Genomic DNA, 13,539 nt, shown 5'->3' with positions numbered 1-13,539 from the left:
GCAAACACACCGACTCCCTCCTTCCTCCCATGTTTCTGTCCGATTGTTTTGAGAGGAGGGTCTCAATAATAACAAACACCCTGCAGGGAGAGACGGCAATTTGAACATCTAAATGGGATCAGCTCCCGGCTTTCTAGGTTATAGATTCCCTCCACCCCTCCCCACCCTCCCTCCACCCTAACCCCATGTTCAGTTTCATTGTTCACACATTGATGAGGGTGAAATGGGCAAAGTTCCCATTGCTTTTTGTTGCAGAGAGCAGCGCACGCGCGATATAACCCCGCCTTCTGTGACGTCATCATGAGGATAAGAGCGCATGCGCTCCCCTTCCCCCAACACTGTCTCTGAGCGTCATTCAGTGAGTGAGCGGAAGATTGTTTAAATCAGCTGCGAATGGAGACATCCGGGTCCCGGGGTAAGTGAACAAACAACATCTGCTTCCAGCAGCAACACCAGGTTTGGGAGCGAGTCTGCAGATGTGTTCAGAGATTAACATTGAATAGCGGGGAAGTTCAGTGGGAGTCGGAGATTGTGGAGCAGAAACTGGTCCCGGAACATGGAGTGAGCCGGTGGGGGGAAGGGAGAGGTGACGACTCCATCGGGTAGTCCGATTCATGGAGCGGTGCGGGGTGTGGGTTGTTTCTGAGTGTCGCAAAACTGTCGCAAAACCGCTGCAAACAGGTGGGCAGCAGAAGCAGAGTGTTGCAGGAGACAGACACTGTTTGTGTTGCTGGTTTTCTTTTTCCGATTGTTCATAATGATTATTATTGAAAAGATTATATTGATTACTTTTGTATCATGTCAGTTAACTTGTCAGGGAGCAAGTAATAGAGAGGGATACCGAGATGCACAGAATACTGTGGTAGACTGATAACACAAGAGTAGGGAATAATACGTTATTAAGTGGGGTCAGAGTAAGGCAGAATGTAATACAGTCTGAATCAGGGTACATGTATGTGAACACACGGAGTGTGGTTAATAAGATGGTGAGGTACAGGCGGAGATTGTCATGTGCAAATTTGATGTTGTGGCTCGAACAGAGACTGGGAAAGACTGGGTGTTAAACATTCCTGGATACAAGGTGTTCGGGAAAGATATGAAAGGGAATAAAGGGGGAGGGTTGTCAGTATTGATTAAGGAGAGTATTTCAGTGCTGGAGAAAAAGAATGTCCCAGAGGGGTCGAGGACAGAATCAATTTAGCTGGAACTAAGGAACAAAAAAGCTTCAGTTACATTGCTCGGTGTTGTCTATAGGCCACCAGCTCGTGGGTAAGACATGGAAAAACAAATTTGCATGGAAATTACAGCAAGGTGCAAACATTATAGGGTAGTTATAATGGAAGAGTTTAATTATCCAAATATAGACTGGGATAATAGTAGTGTAAAGGGCAATGAGGGGCAAGAGTTCCCAGAGTGTGTTCAGGAAAATTTTCGACAACAGTATGTTGCTAGTCCAACGAGAAAGAAGGCACTGCTAGACCTGGTTCTAAGGAATGAGGTGGGCCAATTGGATCAAGTATCAGGAGGAGTGCATTTAGGGGGATAGTGATCATTGTATCATAAGGTTTAGGCTGACTATGGAAAAGGACAAAGAGCAATCCAGGGTAAGAATAATTAACTGGGGGAAAGTCAACTTCAATGGGGGAAGAATGGAGCTGGGGCGAATAAATTGGAGTCAAAAGCTGGCATCAAAACTGGTAGATGAACATTGGGTTACCTTCAAAGAAGAGATAGTTTGGGCACAGTCGATGTATGTTCCCTTGAAGGGGAAAATTAAAACAAACAAACCCAGAACTCCTTGGATGGCAAAAGAGGTAGAGATTAAGATAAAGAAGAAAAAGTGTGCTTGTGAGAGATGCCGGGTAGAAAATATTACTGTGAACCAGGCTGAATATAGAAGGTCCAGAGGGGAAGTGGAAAAAAAAAATAAATAGGAGAAGCAATGAGAGAAGATGAAAAGAGACTGCCAGCTAGCATTAAAGGAAATCCCAACGTTTTCTATAAGCATATAAATAGTAAAAAGGTGGTAAAAGGAGGAATGCGGCCGATTAGGGACCAGAACGTGGATTTACACATGGAGGCAGAGGGCATAGCTGAGGTATTAAAGCAATACTTTGCATCTGTCTTTGTCTGGGTTGCATCTTCTTCCTTGGTAATGTTGAAAGAGGAGGTAAGTCAGATATTAAAGGGTTTTAAAATTGATAAAGAAGAAATGTTAGATAGTCTGTCTGTACTTAAAGTGGAGAAAGCACCAGAGCCAGATGAGATGCATCTAAGGAAACTGAGGGAAGTGAGGGTGGAAATCACAGAGGATCTGGCCATAATTTTTCACTCTTCCTTAGACTCGGGGGTGGTGATAAAGAACTGCAGAATTTTTCAAAAAAGGGTGTAAATATAAACTGCAGGCCAGTTAGTTTAAATTCAGTGTTGGGAAAAAATCGAGAAAAAATAATTAGGGGCAAAATCAATAGTCACAGGGACTATTAAAGCAGAGAAGGCTGAGGGGGGACCTGACTGAGGAAAACAAAATTATGAGAAGCATAGATAGGACGATTTGTTTTCCCTGAGCAGAGATGTCAATAACCAGGGGACATAGATTTAAGGTTAGGAGCAGGAGGTTTAGAGGGGCTTTGAGGAAAAATGTTTTCACCCAGAAGATGGTTGGAATGTGGATCACACTGCCTGAAGAGATGGTAGAGGCAGAAACCCTCACAACATTCAAGAAGTATTTAGAGGAACATTTGAACCGCCATAGCATACAAGGATACTGACCAAGTGCTGGAAAATGGGATTAGAATACTTAGGTACCTGATGGCCAGCATGTACATGATGGGCCGAAGGGCCTATTTATGTGCTGTAGAACTCTATGACTCTAAATGTGAGTTAATTAAGGAAAAGCAGCATGGCTTTCTTCAGGGAAAATCATGTTGAACCAAATTGCTGAAGTCTTTTGAGGAGGTAACAGAGAGGGTTGATGAGGGCAATGCTGTTGATGTGCTGTACATGGACCTTCAAAAGGTGTTTGATACAGTGCAACAACAGACTTGTGAGCAAACTTGTAGTTCGTGCAATAAAATGGACAGTCGCAACTAGATACAAAATTGCCTGAGTTACAGGAAACAAAGAGCAGTGGTTAATGGATGTTATTTGGCTGGAGGAAGGTTGTGATGGAGTTTCCCTGGGATCAGTGTTTGGACCCTTGCTTTTCCTGATATAGGTTAATCTCTGAGACCTTGGTGCACAATTTCAAAGTATGCAGATGATACAAAACTTGGAAGCATTGGGAATTGTGAGGTGGATAATGTAGAACTTCAAAAGGACATAGACAAGTTGGTGGAATGGACAGACAGGTGGCAGATGAAGTTAAATGCACAGAAATGTGAAGTGATTCATTTTGGTAGTAAGAACATGGAGAAACAGTATAAAATAAAGGGTATAATTCGAGGAGCAGGAGCAGATGGACTGAGGTGTGTATGTGCATAAGTCATTGAAAGTGGCCGGACAGGTTCAGAGTGTGTTTAATAAAACATACAGCATCCTAGACTTCATTCATAGTGGAATAAAGTACAAGAGCAAGGAAGTTATGTTGACCTTCTGTAAGACACTAATTCAGCCTCTGCTGGAGTATGATGTCCAATTCTGGGCACCTCACTTGAGGAAAGACCTGACAGCATGGGAGATAGTACAGAGAAGATTCACGAGAATGGATCCAGGGATGAGGAAATTCAGTTTTAAAGATAGATTGGAGAAGTTAGGACTGTTTTCCCTGGGGAAGAGAAGACTGAGAGGTGATTTGATAGAGGTATTCAAAATCATGAGGTGTCTGGGTAGAGTAGATAGAAAGAAACTCTGGGGGTGGCACAGTGGTGCAGTGGTTAGCACCGCAGCCTCACAGCTCCAGCGACCTGGGTTCAATTCTGGGTACTGTCTGTGTGGAGTTTGCAAGTTCTCCCTGTGTCTGCGTGGGTTTGCTCCGGGTGCTCCGGTTTCCTCCCACAGCCAAAAGACTTGCAGGTTGGTAGGTAAATTGGCCATTATAAATTGCCCCGAGTATAGGTAGCTGGTAAGGAAATATAGGGACAGGTGGGGATGTGGTAGGACTATAGGATTAGTATAAATGGGTGGTTGATGGTCGGCACAGACTCGTTGGGCCGAAGGGCCTGTTTCAGTGCTGTTTCTCGAAACTAAACTGTTCCCACTCATGAGAGGATCGAGAATGAGAAGGCACAAATTTAAAGTATTTGATAAGAGTAGCAAAAGGTACATGAGGAAAATCTTTTTCATGCAGCGAGTGGTTAAGATCTGGAATTTGATGGAGGCAGGTTTGACTGAAGTATTCAAAAGGGAATTAGAAAGTTTTATGAAAGGGAAGAATTTGGTGGGGTTATGGGGAGAAGGCAGGGGAATGGAACTGAGGGAGTTGCTCTTTCAGAGAACCGGTGCAGACACGATGGGGCACATGGCCTCCTTCTGCACTGTAATGATTCTGTGATTCTTCTCACTGACCTTTCTTCAAGTATAAGAATTACTTTTTCTTGCTGCAGGCAAACATTTGAAGGAACCAGAATGAAAGTCCTGACTCCTGGACACAAGGAAAAGTGCAGCCAGCTTGTTCCAACACACAGTAGGTAGATACAGTATCACACAGAAAGCACAGTGACACAGCCAGCTCATCATTTCCACTGTAACAAACAAAAGAAGTAGTCAGACCCACACTGATCCCAAGATCAAGAGACATATTTTCAATCCAACAGTCAAGCAGAGCAGGAGAGATAGAAGTTGTATCTATTTCACTCCAGCTGACTGGTAGATACATCAAACCCTGTCTAAAAACACACTCATTATCAGATTTAAATACACCGTCAATTTGACTACATTTCAAATAAGATATCTTAACTAGAACAGGCAAAATTTACCTGATTGAAAGCTACAGAATGAATCCCAATAAAGTCCCCCACAATATCAACTGAGCTACAGATTACAAACCAGTCCAAACATGTCACTAAGGGTCAGACAGAAACATACAATATTCATTCATTTTTTTTTACAAAATGGTGTAATTTGACTGTACATACCAGGTCATGTATCAGATTGAAAGATTAACACTCACAATTAATTTGGCAGAGCAAGGAATTGGATACCAATTCACAACTCATGTACAAGAATTGAACAAAATAGACAGCTATGAAATAGTTAATTCCTATTTTATATTAAACACAAGGAAAAAAATATTGATACACGAAAAAATTTAACAGCAGCCAACAGAATGCTTGAGGTACATATTAAGTACTGAAGGATCACAGAGATGCAAATTGAACCTGACACTGAAACAGGGTACCAGAGCCTAATGGATGGAGAATGAATCACATATCATACCCATAATTTACATATACTGAATGGATCCAACATGCATGTACAGTACGCATACTGGCTGCTCCAGAATTAATCTCACACTTGCACACTCCCTCAGAGGCAGATACATTTATTTAGAGATACAGCACTGAAACAGACCCTTCGGCCCACCGAGTCTGTGGCGACCAACAACTACCCATTTATACTAACCCCACAGTAATCTCATATGCCCGACCAGCCTATCCCGACTATCTTCTAGCGGCAATTTACCTATCACCTGCAAGTCTTATGGCTGTGGCAGGAAACCGAAGCACTTGGCGAAAACCCACACGGTCACAGGGAGAACTTGCAAACTCCACACAGGCAGTACCCAGAATCGAACCTGGGTCCCTGGAGTTATGTGGCTGCGGCGCTAACCACTGTGCCACCCACTAGACAAGGAATGAATTCCAAGCACACATTCTGGACCAGAGATTTAAAGATACAGAATGTGGCCCACAAATCATGTCAAGTAAGAGAAGATCTTAAGAACATAACAAATATGACCAAGAGTAGGCCATTTGACCTCTCCACCCGACTCTGCCATTTAGTATGATCATGGCTGATCTGATTGTGCTTAACTTCACTTTCCTCGCTGTCCCAATAACCCTTTACTGCCTTGTAGATCAAAAGTCTATCTATCTATCTATCTATCTATCTATCTCAGAGACTGACAGCTATATAATGCATCCCATAATCAATTACATGACGTGAAACAGACAGACACAGTAAAAATCTGATTCACATAGAGTAGGAGTGCCTAAAAAAACATAGTCCACAATGCCATTCAATAATATTTCCTAACAGGTACAGAATGAATGCCACACTCACAAACTCTACCAGTCACAGAAAAACACAGAATAAACAACACATTCACATACAATACCAGAGACAGAGAGATACTGATTGAATCACATTCTCACTGTCAGTTGCGGAGACGGATGATAAATGAATTAATCCACACTCACATTCAGTTTGAGAGACTGATGGATACAGAAATATATTCACACTCACAGGCTGTACCAGAAACTGACATACACCACATTAATCCCACCTCATACAGAGTACCAGAGGCTGACATGATGAACTGGAACCAGACATAGTCACATAACAGAAAATAAATGTTACAGAATAATGTACTCATTTACCTGCATTAAACTCACATAGTGATGGTGGTATAGTGCTGAGAATATCTGCTTTCCAAGCAGTTGACCTGAGTTCTCTACTGCAGGTCAGACCTCAATTCTGGTATCATACAGATTCATTTTATAACTTAAAAATGATCAATGTGATTTCCAAATTAAAACTTACAAAAGACTCTCATCATCCTTGTGTATCTCCCACAATGCTGAACTTCAATTTTCTTTCAATGAAATCTATGTGAAACAAGACATGTCCTTTAAACTAATAAATGAGTTCACAGTCAGAAACAAGAGTGTGCAGATCTTTGTTTAATAATAATAAAAAGGGAGATAGGTAAAGTTCAGTTCACAAACAGCGCTCTGGGTAAAGATTGGACCCTCACTCAGATAACAGAGAATGAAATAAAATAAGGTAAACTCACACTCACAGACCAGGAACTGACGGGGACAGAGTACAAGCTACACACAGACAAAATACAAAAAAATAACAGTTTTAAAACTGAACAAGTCAATGCAATTTATAAAATGATTCTCATCATCCATGTACGTCTCCCGGAAATTTATCATTTCTTGAATAAATACAGATTTAAAATAGCCTTTAAACTGATCAGTATTCAGTCAGAAACTAATAGTAAACATAGTTATTTACAGCACCGAAGGAGGCTATTTGGCCCATCGAGTCCATGACAGCTCTCCACAGTGCAATCCAGTCACACTCACTCCACCGCTGGATCCCTGTAACTCTGCAAGTTTAATTCCTTCAAATGCTGATTCAATAATCTCTTGAAGTAACTGATTGTCTCTACTTCCAGCACCGTTGTGGGAAGTGAGTTCCAGATCATCACCACTCACTCAGTGTTCGCCCCAAATCCTCAATTTCTGTCACTATGTCCTTGTACAATGAGCGAATGGGAACTGTTTATCCTTGTCTCACTTGTCATGATGTTTCACACTTGTTGTAAATCTCCCTTCAGTCAGCTCGTCCACTGATCTTGCCTGTCACCTATCCACCAATATCCCTGACTTTCTGACTCCCTCTGTTACTGTCTCTTCAGCTGTTTCAATGTTGTTGATTCAATGGAGAACAAATCCATCTCTACCGACTTCACACATTCTGATAAACTTCCTCTGTACCCTCAAATAACCAGAACTGGATGCAATACTCCACTACAACACTGTCACTGTGTTTATTTTACACATCCGTATTTCTTGTTTAGAAAGAACCAGCGCACTCGAATGGAACACGAAGACGGTGCTCTTATTTTAAACATTCAGAAACAAGGAGTATGGAATTCAAACCCACGCATGCGGAGCACAACAGATTAGCAGTTCATCGTTTTAATCACTCGGTCACCTTGTCTTCTGTGAGTAAACTGAAGTGCGGAGGAATAATCCGTGCAGAATGAAAAAGGTGACGGGCTGGTGCCAATAAAACTGAACCAGTTGAAGAGACAGTAACAGAGGGAGTGAGAAAGTCAGGGATATCGGTGGATAGGTGACAGGCAAAAGCAATGGACTGAGCTGACTGCTGTGAAATATTGTGGCTTCGCCGAGCACTAAATTTGATTGGTTATATAAAGTAACCAATCAGATAAATAGAGAATCTCAAGAATTGACATCATTGTAAACCAGCCAATCACGAACATGGTTTTCACCCATCCTTCATTAACATAGAGCTCTGGGGATGTGTATAAAATGCGAGTTCTGACCTTTAAGAGCCACCCACAACGTCTCTCAAAAAGCTACAACATTATCTCTATAATATCAATTTGTTTTGATATTTTTACCAAGTATTTTCTAACTGCCTTTGTGATCTCTGTTTTAATCCCACAGATTCTGGTTAATACAGTTTCACTGCCCGTGTGATCTTCCTGTCTCTACTTAATAATATCCCGATCATTAATTGCTGACTATTTGTGAGCTTTGTTCACGGACGCGTTCATATTCGGCCCCTTTGCTGTATTTCGATAATAAAATCTGATTTAACGCACAGGCATCATTTCTCAGTCACTCATATCCCGAGATCAAGTTTGTTCTCAATAAGTAATCAGTACATTATCTAGAAACCCCGGTGGTGTGGGAACCCTCAGTCTCACTCTTTGACACCTGACACTAAGATTATACACTCCGCTGTTGTCTCTCACCAATAGAGATCAATCTATAATCAGTGATGTGGTATCATTAGGAACATTGAGCTGAAATGGTTACAGAATGCTGTGAAAGAGGCTTTCTGTCCTCTGGTTATAGAATGTTTCAAAAAGGATAGAGAGTAAACCCGAATAGATGGCGGAATGTGAAAGTGAATCTGGAAATTGTTACCACATGTAGAATAATACAATATGAAAAAGATTTTAAAATATTTGCGGTAAAACCAAGTTACCTATAAATGTGATGATCTATATTGAAGCCGCTCTGTGTTTTACAAATATATTGGCGGGATTTTCAAATTTGAAAAATCGTTTGCAGTCTGACAATTTCGCGCCGTTATTTTCCGCCCTCATCTCCTTGGCGTCTCCGGATTGGTGAATTCAGCAGCTCTCTGATTGGTCACATGAAGAGTACAATGACACCCAGTGCAGAGTGACCAATCACCAGTGCCCCCGACACCATTCCTCCCGAAGGTATAAATGGGACTATTGTGGGCGGTTCTCAGCATTCTTCCTGAAAGTGTTTGTTAGATTGTGGTAATGTCTGGAAGAGGGAAGACCGGTGGTAAAGCTCGGTCCAAGGCCAAGTCTCGCTCCTCCCGGGCTGGACTGCAGTTCCCGGTGGGCCGTGTTCACAGGTTCCTTAAAAAGGGGAACTATGCTGAGCGGGTGGGTGCCGGAGCCCCGGTCTATCTGGCTGCTGTGCTCGAGTATCTGACAGCTGAAATCCTCGAGCTGGCCGGCAACGCGGCCCGGGACAACAAGAAGACCCGCATCATCCCCAGACACCTGCAGCTGGCAGTCCGCAACGACGAGGAGCTCAACAGGCTGCTGGGAGGGGTGACTATCGCTCAGGGCGGGGTGCTGCCTAATATCCAGGCCGTGCTGCTACCCAAGAAAACCAGCGCTCAGAGCACCAAGAGCAAGTGAAGCGGCCTGACTTAAATCTGCGAACCCAAAGGCTCTTTTCAGAGCCACCCACTTTATCTGTTAAAGGGCTGCTTGCTGTCTGAGAAGGCAATTTTATAATGCTAGTGGTGCTTTGTATTGGCCTACAACGAGGCCACTTGGTCCATCGTGTCGGTGCCGACCGAAAAATGACCTACCTATTCTAATCCCACCTTTCAGCATTCAGTCCGTCGCCCTGCAGATTACAGCACTTGAGATGCATATCCAGATTCCTTTTGAATGAGTTGAGGGTCTCTGCCTCAACTACCCTTTCAGGCAGTGAGTTCCAGACCCCCACCACCCTCTGGGTGAAAATAAAATCCTCGTTTTCCCTCTAATTTTTGTACCAATCACTTGAAACATATGCCCCATAGTCACTGACCTCTCTGCTAAGACTCTTCACCTTCACTCTCCAGACCCGCCAAAATGTTGTACATTTCAATCAGATCTCCCCTCAGCCTTCTCAGTACTGGATTCGGGCACTTAGCTGCTCTCCTCTTCCTATATTTGTCAGGGATTTTAGCAATTCTACCGTTTACGCAAACGAAAGCTTTTACACAATGATCGGCTCTCTAATAAAATGACCTGCTGTAGACCACAGTTCTCTGACAACAGGAGATCGCAGCTCTTTGTTTTGTCGATTTGGTGGCTCTTAAAAGAGCCGTTGTGTTATTTGATGCCAAACTCAGTTCGGGGCAGGGTGAGTTTAGGCGCGCTCCCCGCGGATACGGCGGGCCAGCTGGATGTCTTTGGGCATGATGGTGACTCGCTTGGCGTGGATGGCGCACAGGTTGGTGTCCTCAAAGAGCCCCACCAGGTAAGCCTCGCTGGCCTCCTGCAGGGCCATGACGGCAGAGCTCTGGAAGCGCAGGTCTGTCTTGAAGTCCTGTGCGATCTCCCGCACCAGGCGCTGGAAGGGCAGTTTGCGGATGAGCAGCTCGGTGGATTTCTGGTAGCGGCGGATCTCCCGCAGAGCCACAGTGCCGGGTCTGTAACGGTGAGGCTTCTTCACTCCGCCCGTGGCTGGAGCGCTCTTGCGGGCCGCTTTTGTAGCCAGCTGCTTGCGGGGAGCTTTCCCTCCAGTCGATTTGCGCGCTGTCTGCTTGGTTCTGGCCATTCTGGTAGAAGATCTGGAACAAAGACACTGCAAATGTTGAGACTGCTCAGGGACTGTCTATTTAAGACAGTAGAGGGACCGCCCTTGTGTTGTGATTGGATGCATCAGTCAAGTTTGAAACCAGCTCTGGGAAGTAAAAGAGCGGCGGGAAATGCTGTGCACTGATTGGTTGAACTGTAACTGAAACTGAAATTTTATCAATTTCAAAAAGCCCGCCAATTTCCGATGAGCAAACAAGGGAAAGATTAAAAAACACCTAATTTGGCGGGAACAATTGTAAAATCTCACTCCTTGTAGCTTTATTTCTTTCTTCCTACATCCCCCTCTGTGTCTGACAACACAGTTTGAATAGTGTTCTCTGGCGGGAATAAAGCACCAGTCATTACTTACTATAACGGCAGTAAATCCCGCTTCGTGCCGGCAGTTCAGACCCTCACGTATAAATTATCAAATGCAACCATTTAATTCATGACGTGTTCGATAAATAATGAAGAGAAAAAGACACGTGAAATTTCTGTGATATGTAAATTTACTGAGAGAATGTAATGATGTACAAAAGCCGTTGTTGATAATGATAAACAATATTCAGATAACTTGATCTTATTAATTCAAGTTGCAAGGTCACTGCTCTCTCTGTGAGTCTTTGGGTGGCTCTTAGAAGAGCCTTTGTGTTTGGTAGAAAAGGTGGATTTGTTTAGCCGCCGAATCCATAGAGAGTGCGGCCCTGGCGTTTCAGAGCGTACACCACATCCATGGCAGTGACCGTCTTGCGCTTGGCGTGCTCAGTGTAGGTGACCGCATCTCTGATCACATTCTCCAGGAAAACCTTCAGCACCCCGCGGGTCTCCTCATAGATCAAACCCGAGATGCGCTTCACACCACCACGGCGAGCCAGGCGGCGGATTGCTGGCTTGGTGATACCCTGGATGTTATCACGAAGCACTTTGCGGTGCCGCTTTGCTCCGCCTTTGCCCAGTCCTTTCCCTCCTTTACCTCTTCCAGACATGACGCTTCTTCACTCAAATCACTGCTGAATGAGAAACGAGCTGTTTCAGCTGCCTTTTTTATACAGCCCGCCCGGACCTGACTGAGAAAGTGACAGAGAGTGAGAGGCGGGGCGGAGAGGAAACTGAGTGACAGACAGAGCAGAGAAATGTCTTTCATCCTCCAGCTCCGCCTCCCACTTGCTCGAACCGCCAATTCAAAAATAAAACTCTCAACAACAGAGCTCAGAACAAAACTTCCAGACTCAACCTTTATAGTCAAAGATAACAGAAACCCAGAGCTGTTAAATAAGGATCTATAACAATTAAAAGTTGATCATCTACCCGCCGAAGTAGTGCTTCCGATCACAAGTCAACCCGTTTCCACACACCTCCCCTCCCAGACGGATTGAGTATTTTACTAACACCTTACCCCAGCTGAATTAGAGAATTGAGTTGTGACGCGGGGTTTCTCGCCAGTATTCCTGTGTTAGACCCTCTCACTCTGAATTAGTGAAACGAGCATGAACTGAGACTGTACCGAACAGATCCCCAGTTACAGTGAGGCCGGAACATCCCTCTGTTTTGTTACAGAGAGTGGGGGAAGGGCAGAGTGTAGTGCATGTCAGCGAGTCACCAGGGATCCTGCATTTACTTCCCATCATTTCTATGTGAAATGTGCACACGGCGGCGGGACAGGGATCATTTGATCGGGGGAACAGCTCTTTCCTGAGAGATGTGGGTGGCTCTGAAAAGAGCCTTTGGGTTCAGATGTCTGCAAGTTTCCCGTGCAGTTTCACTTCTTTCCAGGGGCTGCTTTCTGAGCCTTTGCTGCTTTCGGCTTGGTCTTGCCCCTTGATGATTGAACTTTCTTGAGCACCTTTCCGCCCGTGGCACTCTTGGGTTTTTTGGCCTTCTTCACAGGAGACTTTTTCGGAAGCGCTGCTTTCTTCGCTGGAGATTTCTTTGGCGTTGCCGCCTTCTTGCTGGTCACTTTCTTGCCTGCTGCTTTCTTTGCTGCCGATTTCTTGGCTGCTAGTTTCTTGACTGGTAATTTCTTGGCTGCTGATTTCTTTGCTGTCACTTTCTTGCCAGCTGTCTTCTTCACTAAAGGTTTTTTGCCTGCTCCTGACTTCACTTTCTTTCCCACATTTCCCTTGGTTCCCTGCTTAGGGATTCTGAAGGAGCCGGAGGCGCCCGTACCGCTGCTCTGCACCAGGGAGCCTTTGTTCACATTCCTCCTGATACTTTGCTTGATTTGGGTCCTGAACTTCCCCACGTCCACACCGCTCCGACCCAGAGCCTTCTTTATGGCGGGCAGTGAGGTCCCCTTGCGATCGGTGCAATCCGCTACAATCTTGAGGATCTGCTCGCTCAACGTGGGACCGGCTGACTTGTTCCGGGGAGCCGCTTTCTTCTTCTTGGCAGTCTTGACTTGAGCGGCGGGAGCTGGAGGAGCCGTTTCGGCGCCTGCTGTATCGGTCATGTCCGAGACTCTGCACAAAGTCTCTCTGTCAGTCAGAACTGGGTCAGAAATGAAGCCGGTGGTGGCGGCACTGAGCAACTTAAAGGCAGTGAGCGGACGGGGGCGGAGACAACCTGCTGTCAGCTCCCGGCTCCTGCTGCCTCTCTGTGTTTCTCTCTGGTCCTAAACTCTCCGATTCCACTGAAATTCGGGTACTGTAGAATCCCAGACTAGATCCTTCCTGTCTCTGACATCAGAATGCTTGCTGTTCAAAAGTTTGCACTTGAAGTAAAGACTCCATTTTTGACCGAAACCCGTTTTATTGCTGCACTGATGGCGCTCTCTC

At 44.6% G+C, this 13,539-nt stretch overlaps 2 protein-coding genes and 1 long non-coding RNA gene across 5 annotated transcripts; 2 read left to right on the top strand and 1 right to left on the bottom strand.

Moving 5' to 3' along the window:
- The first annotated feature begins 331 nt into the window (after positions 1–331).
- LOC137356483 (uncharacterized) lies at positions 332–8,609 on the top strand. Of its 3 annotated transcripts, none has more exons than XR_010971088.1 (3): positions 332–415; positions 4,545–4,624; positions 8,367–8,609. It is a non-coding gene; the product is annotated as an uncharacterized lncRNA (long non-coding RNA). The 3 variants fall into 3 exon arrangements; XR_010971087.1 differs by having other exon boundaries at positions 4,545–4,628; positions 7,751–8,605; XR_010971086.1 differs by having other exon boundaries at positions 7,751–8,603.
- A 611-nt stretch (positions 8,610–9,220) lies between these two features.
- LOC137356304 (histone H2A.J-like) lies at positions 9,221–9,610 on the top strand. Its single transcript, XM_068022181.1, has one exon. The coding sequence runs from the start codon at positions 9,221–9,223 to the stop codon at positions 9,608–9,610; it is 390 nt and encodes a 129-aa protein (XP_067878282.1).
- Positions 9,611–12,524: 2,914 nt separating this feature from the next.
- LOC137356503 (histone H1-like) lies at positions 12,525–13,214 on the bottom strand. Its single transcript, XM_068022391.1, has one exon. The coding sequence runs from the start codon at positions 13,212–13,214 to the stop codon at positions 12,525–12,527; it is 690 nt and encodes a 229-aa protein (XP_067878492.1).
- Between the last annotated feature and the right edge of the window lie 325 nt (positions 13,215–13,539).

Source organism: Heterodontus francisci, chromosome 45, assembly GCF_036365525.1.
Source record: "Heterodontus francisci isolate sHetFra1 chromosome 45, sHetFra1.hap1, whole genome shotgun sequence".
Taxonomy (NCBI): Eukaryota; Metazoa; Chordata; class Chondrichthyes; order Heterodontiformes; family Heterodontidae; genus Heterodontus; species Heterodontus francisci.
This window is presented reverse-complemented; position numbering and strand designations above follow the sequence as displayed.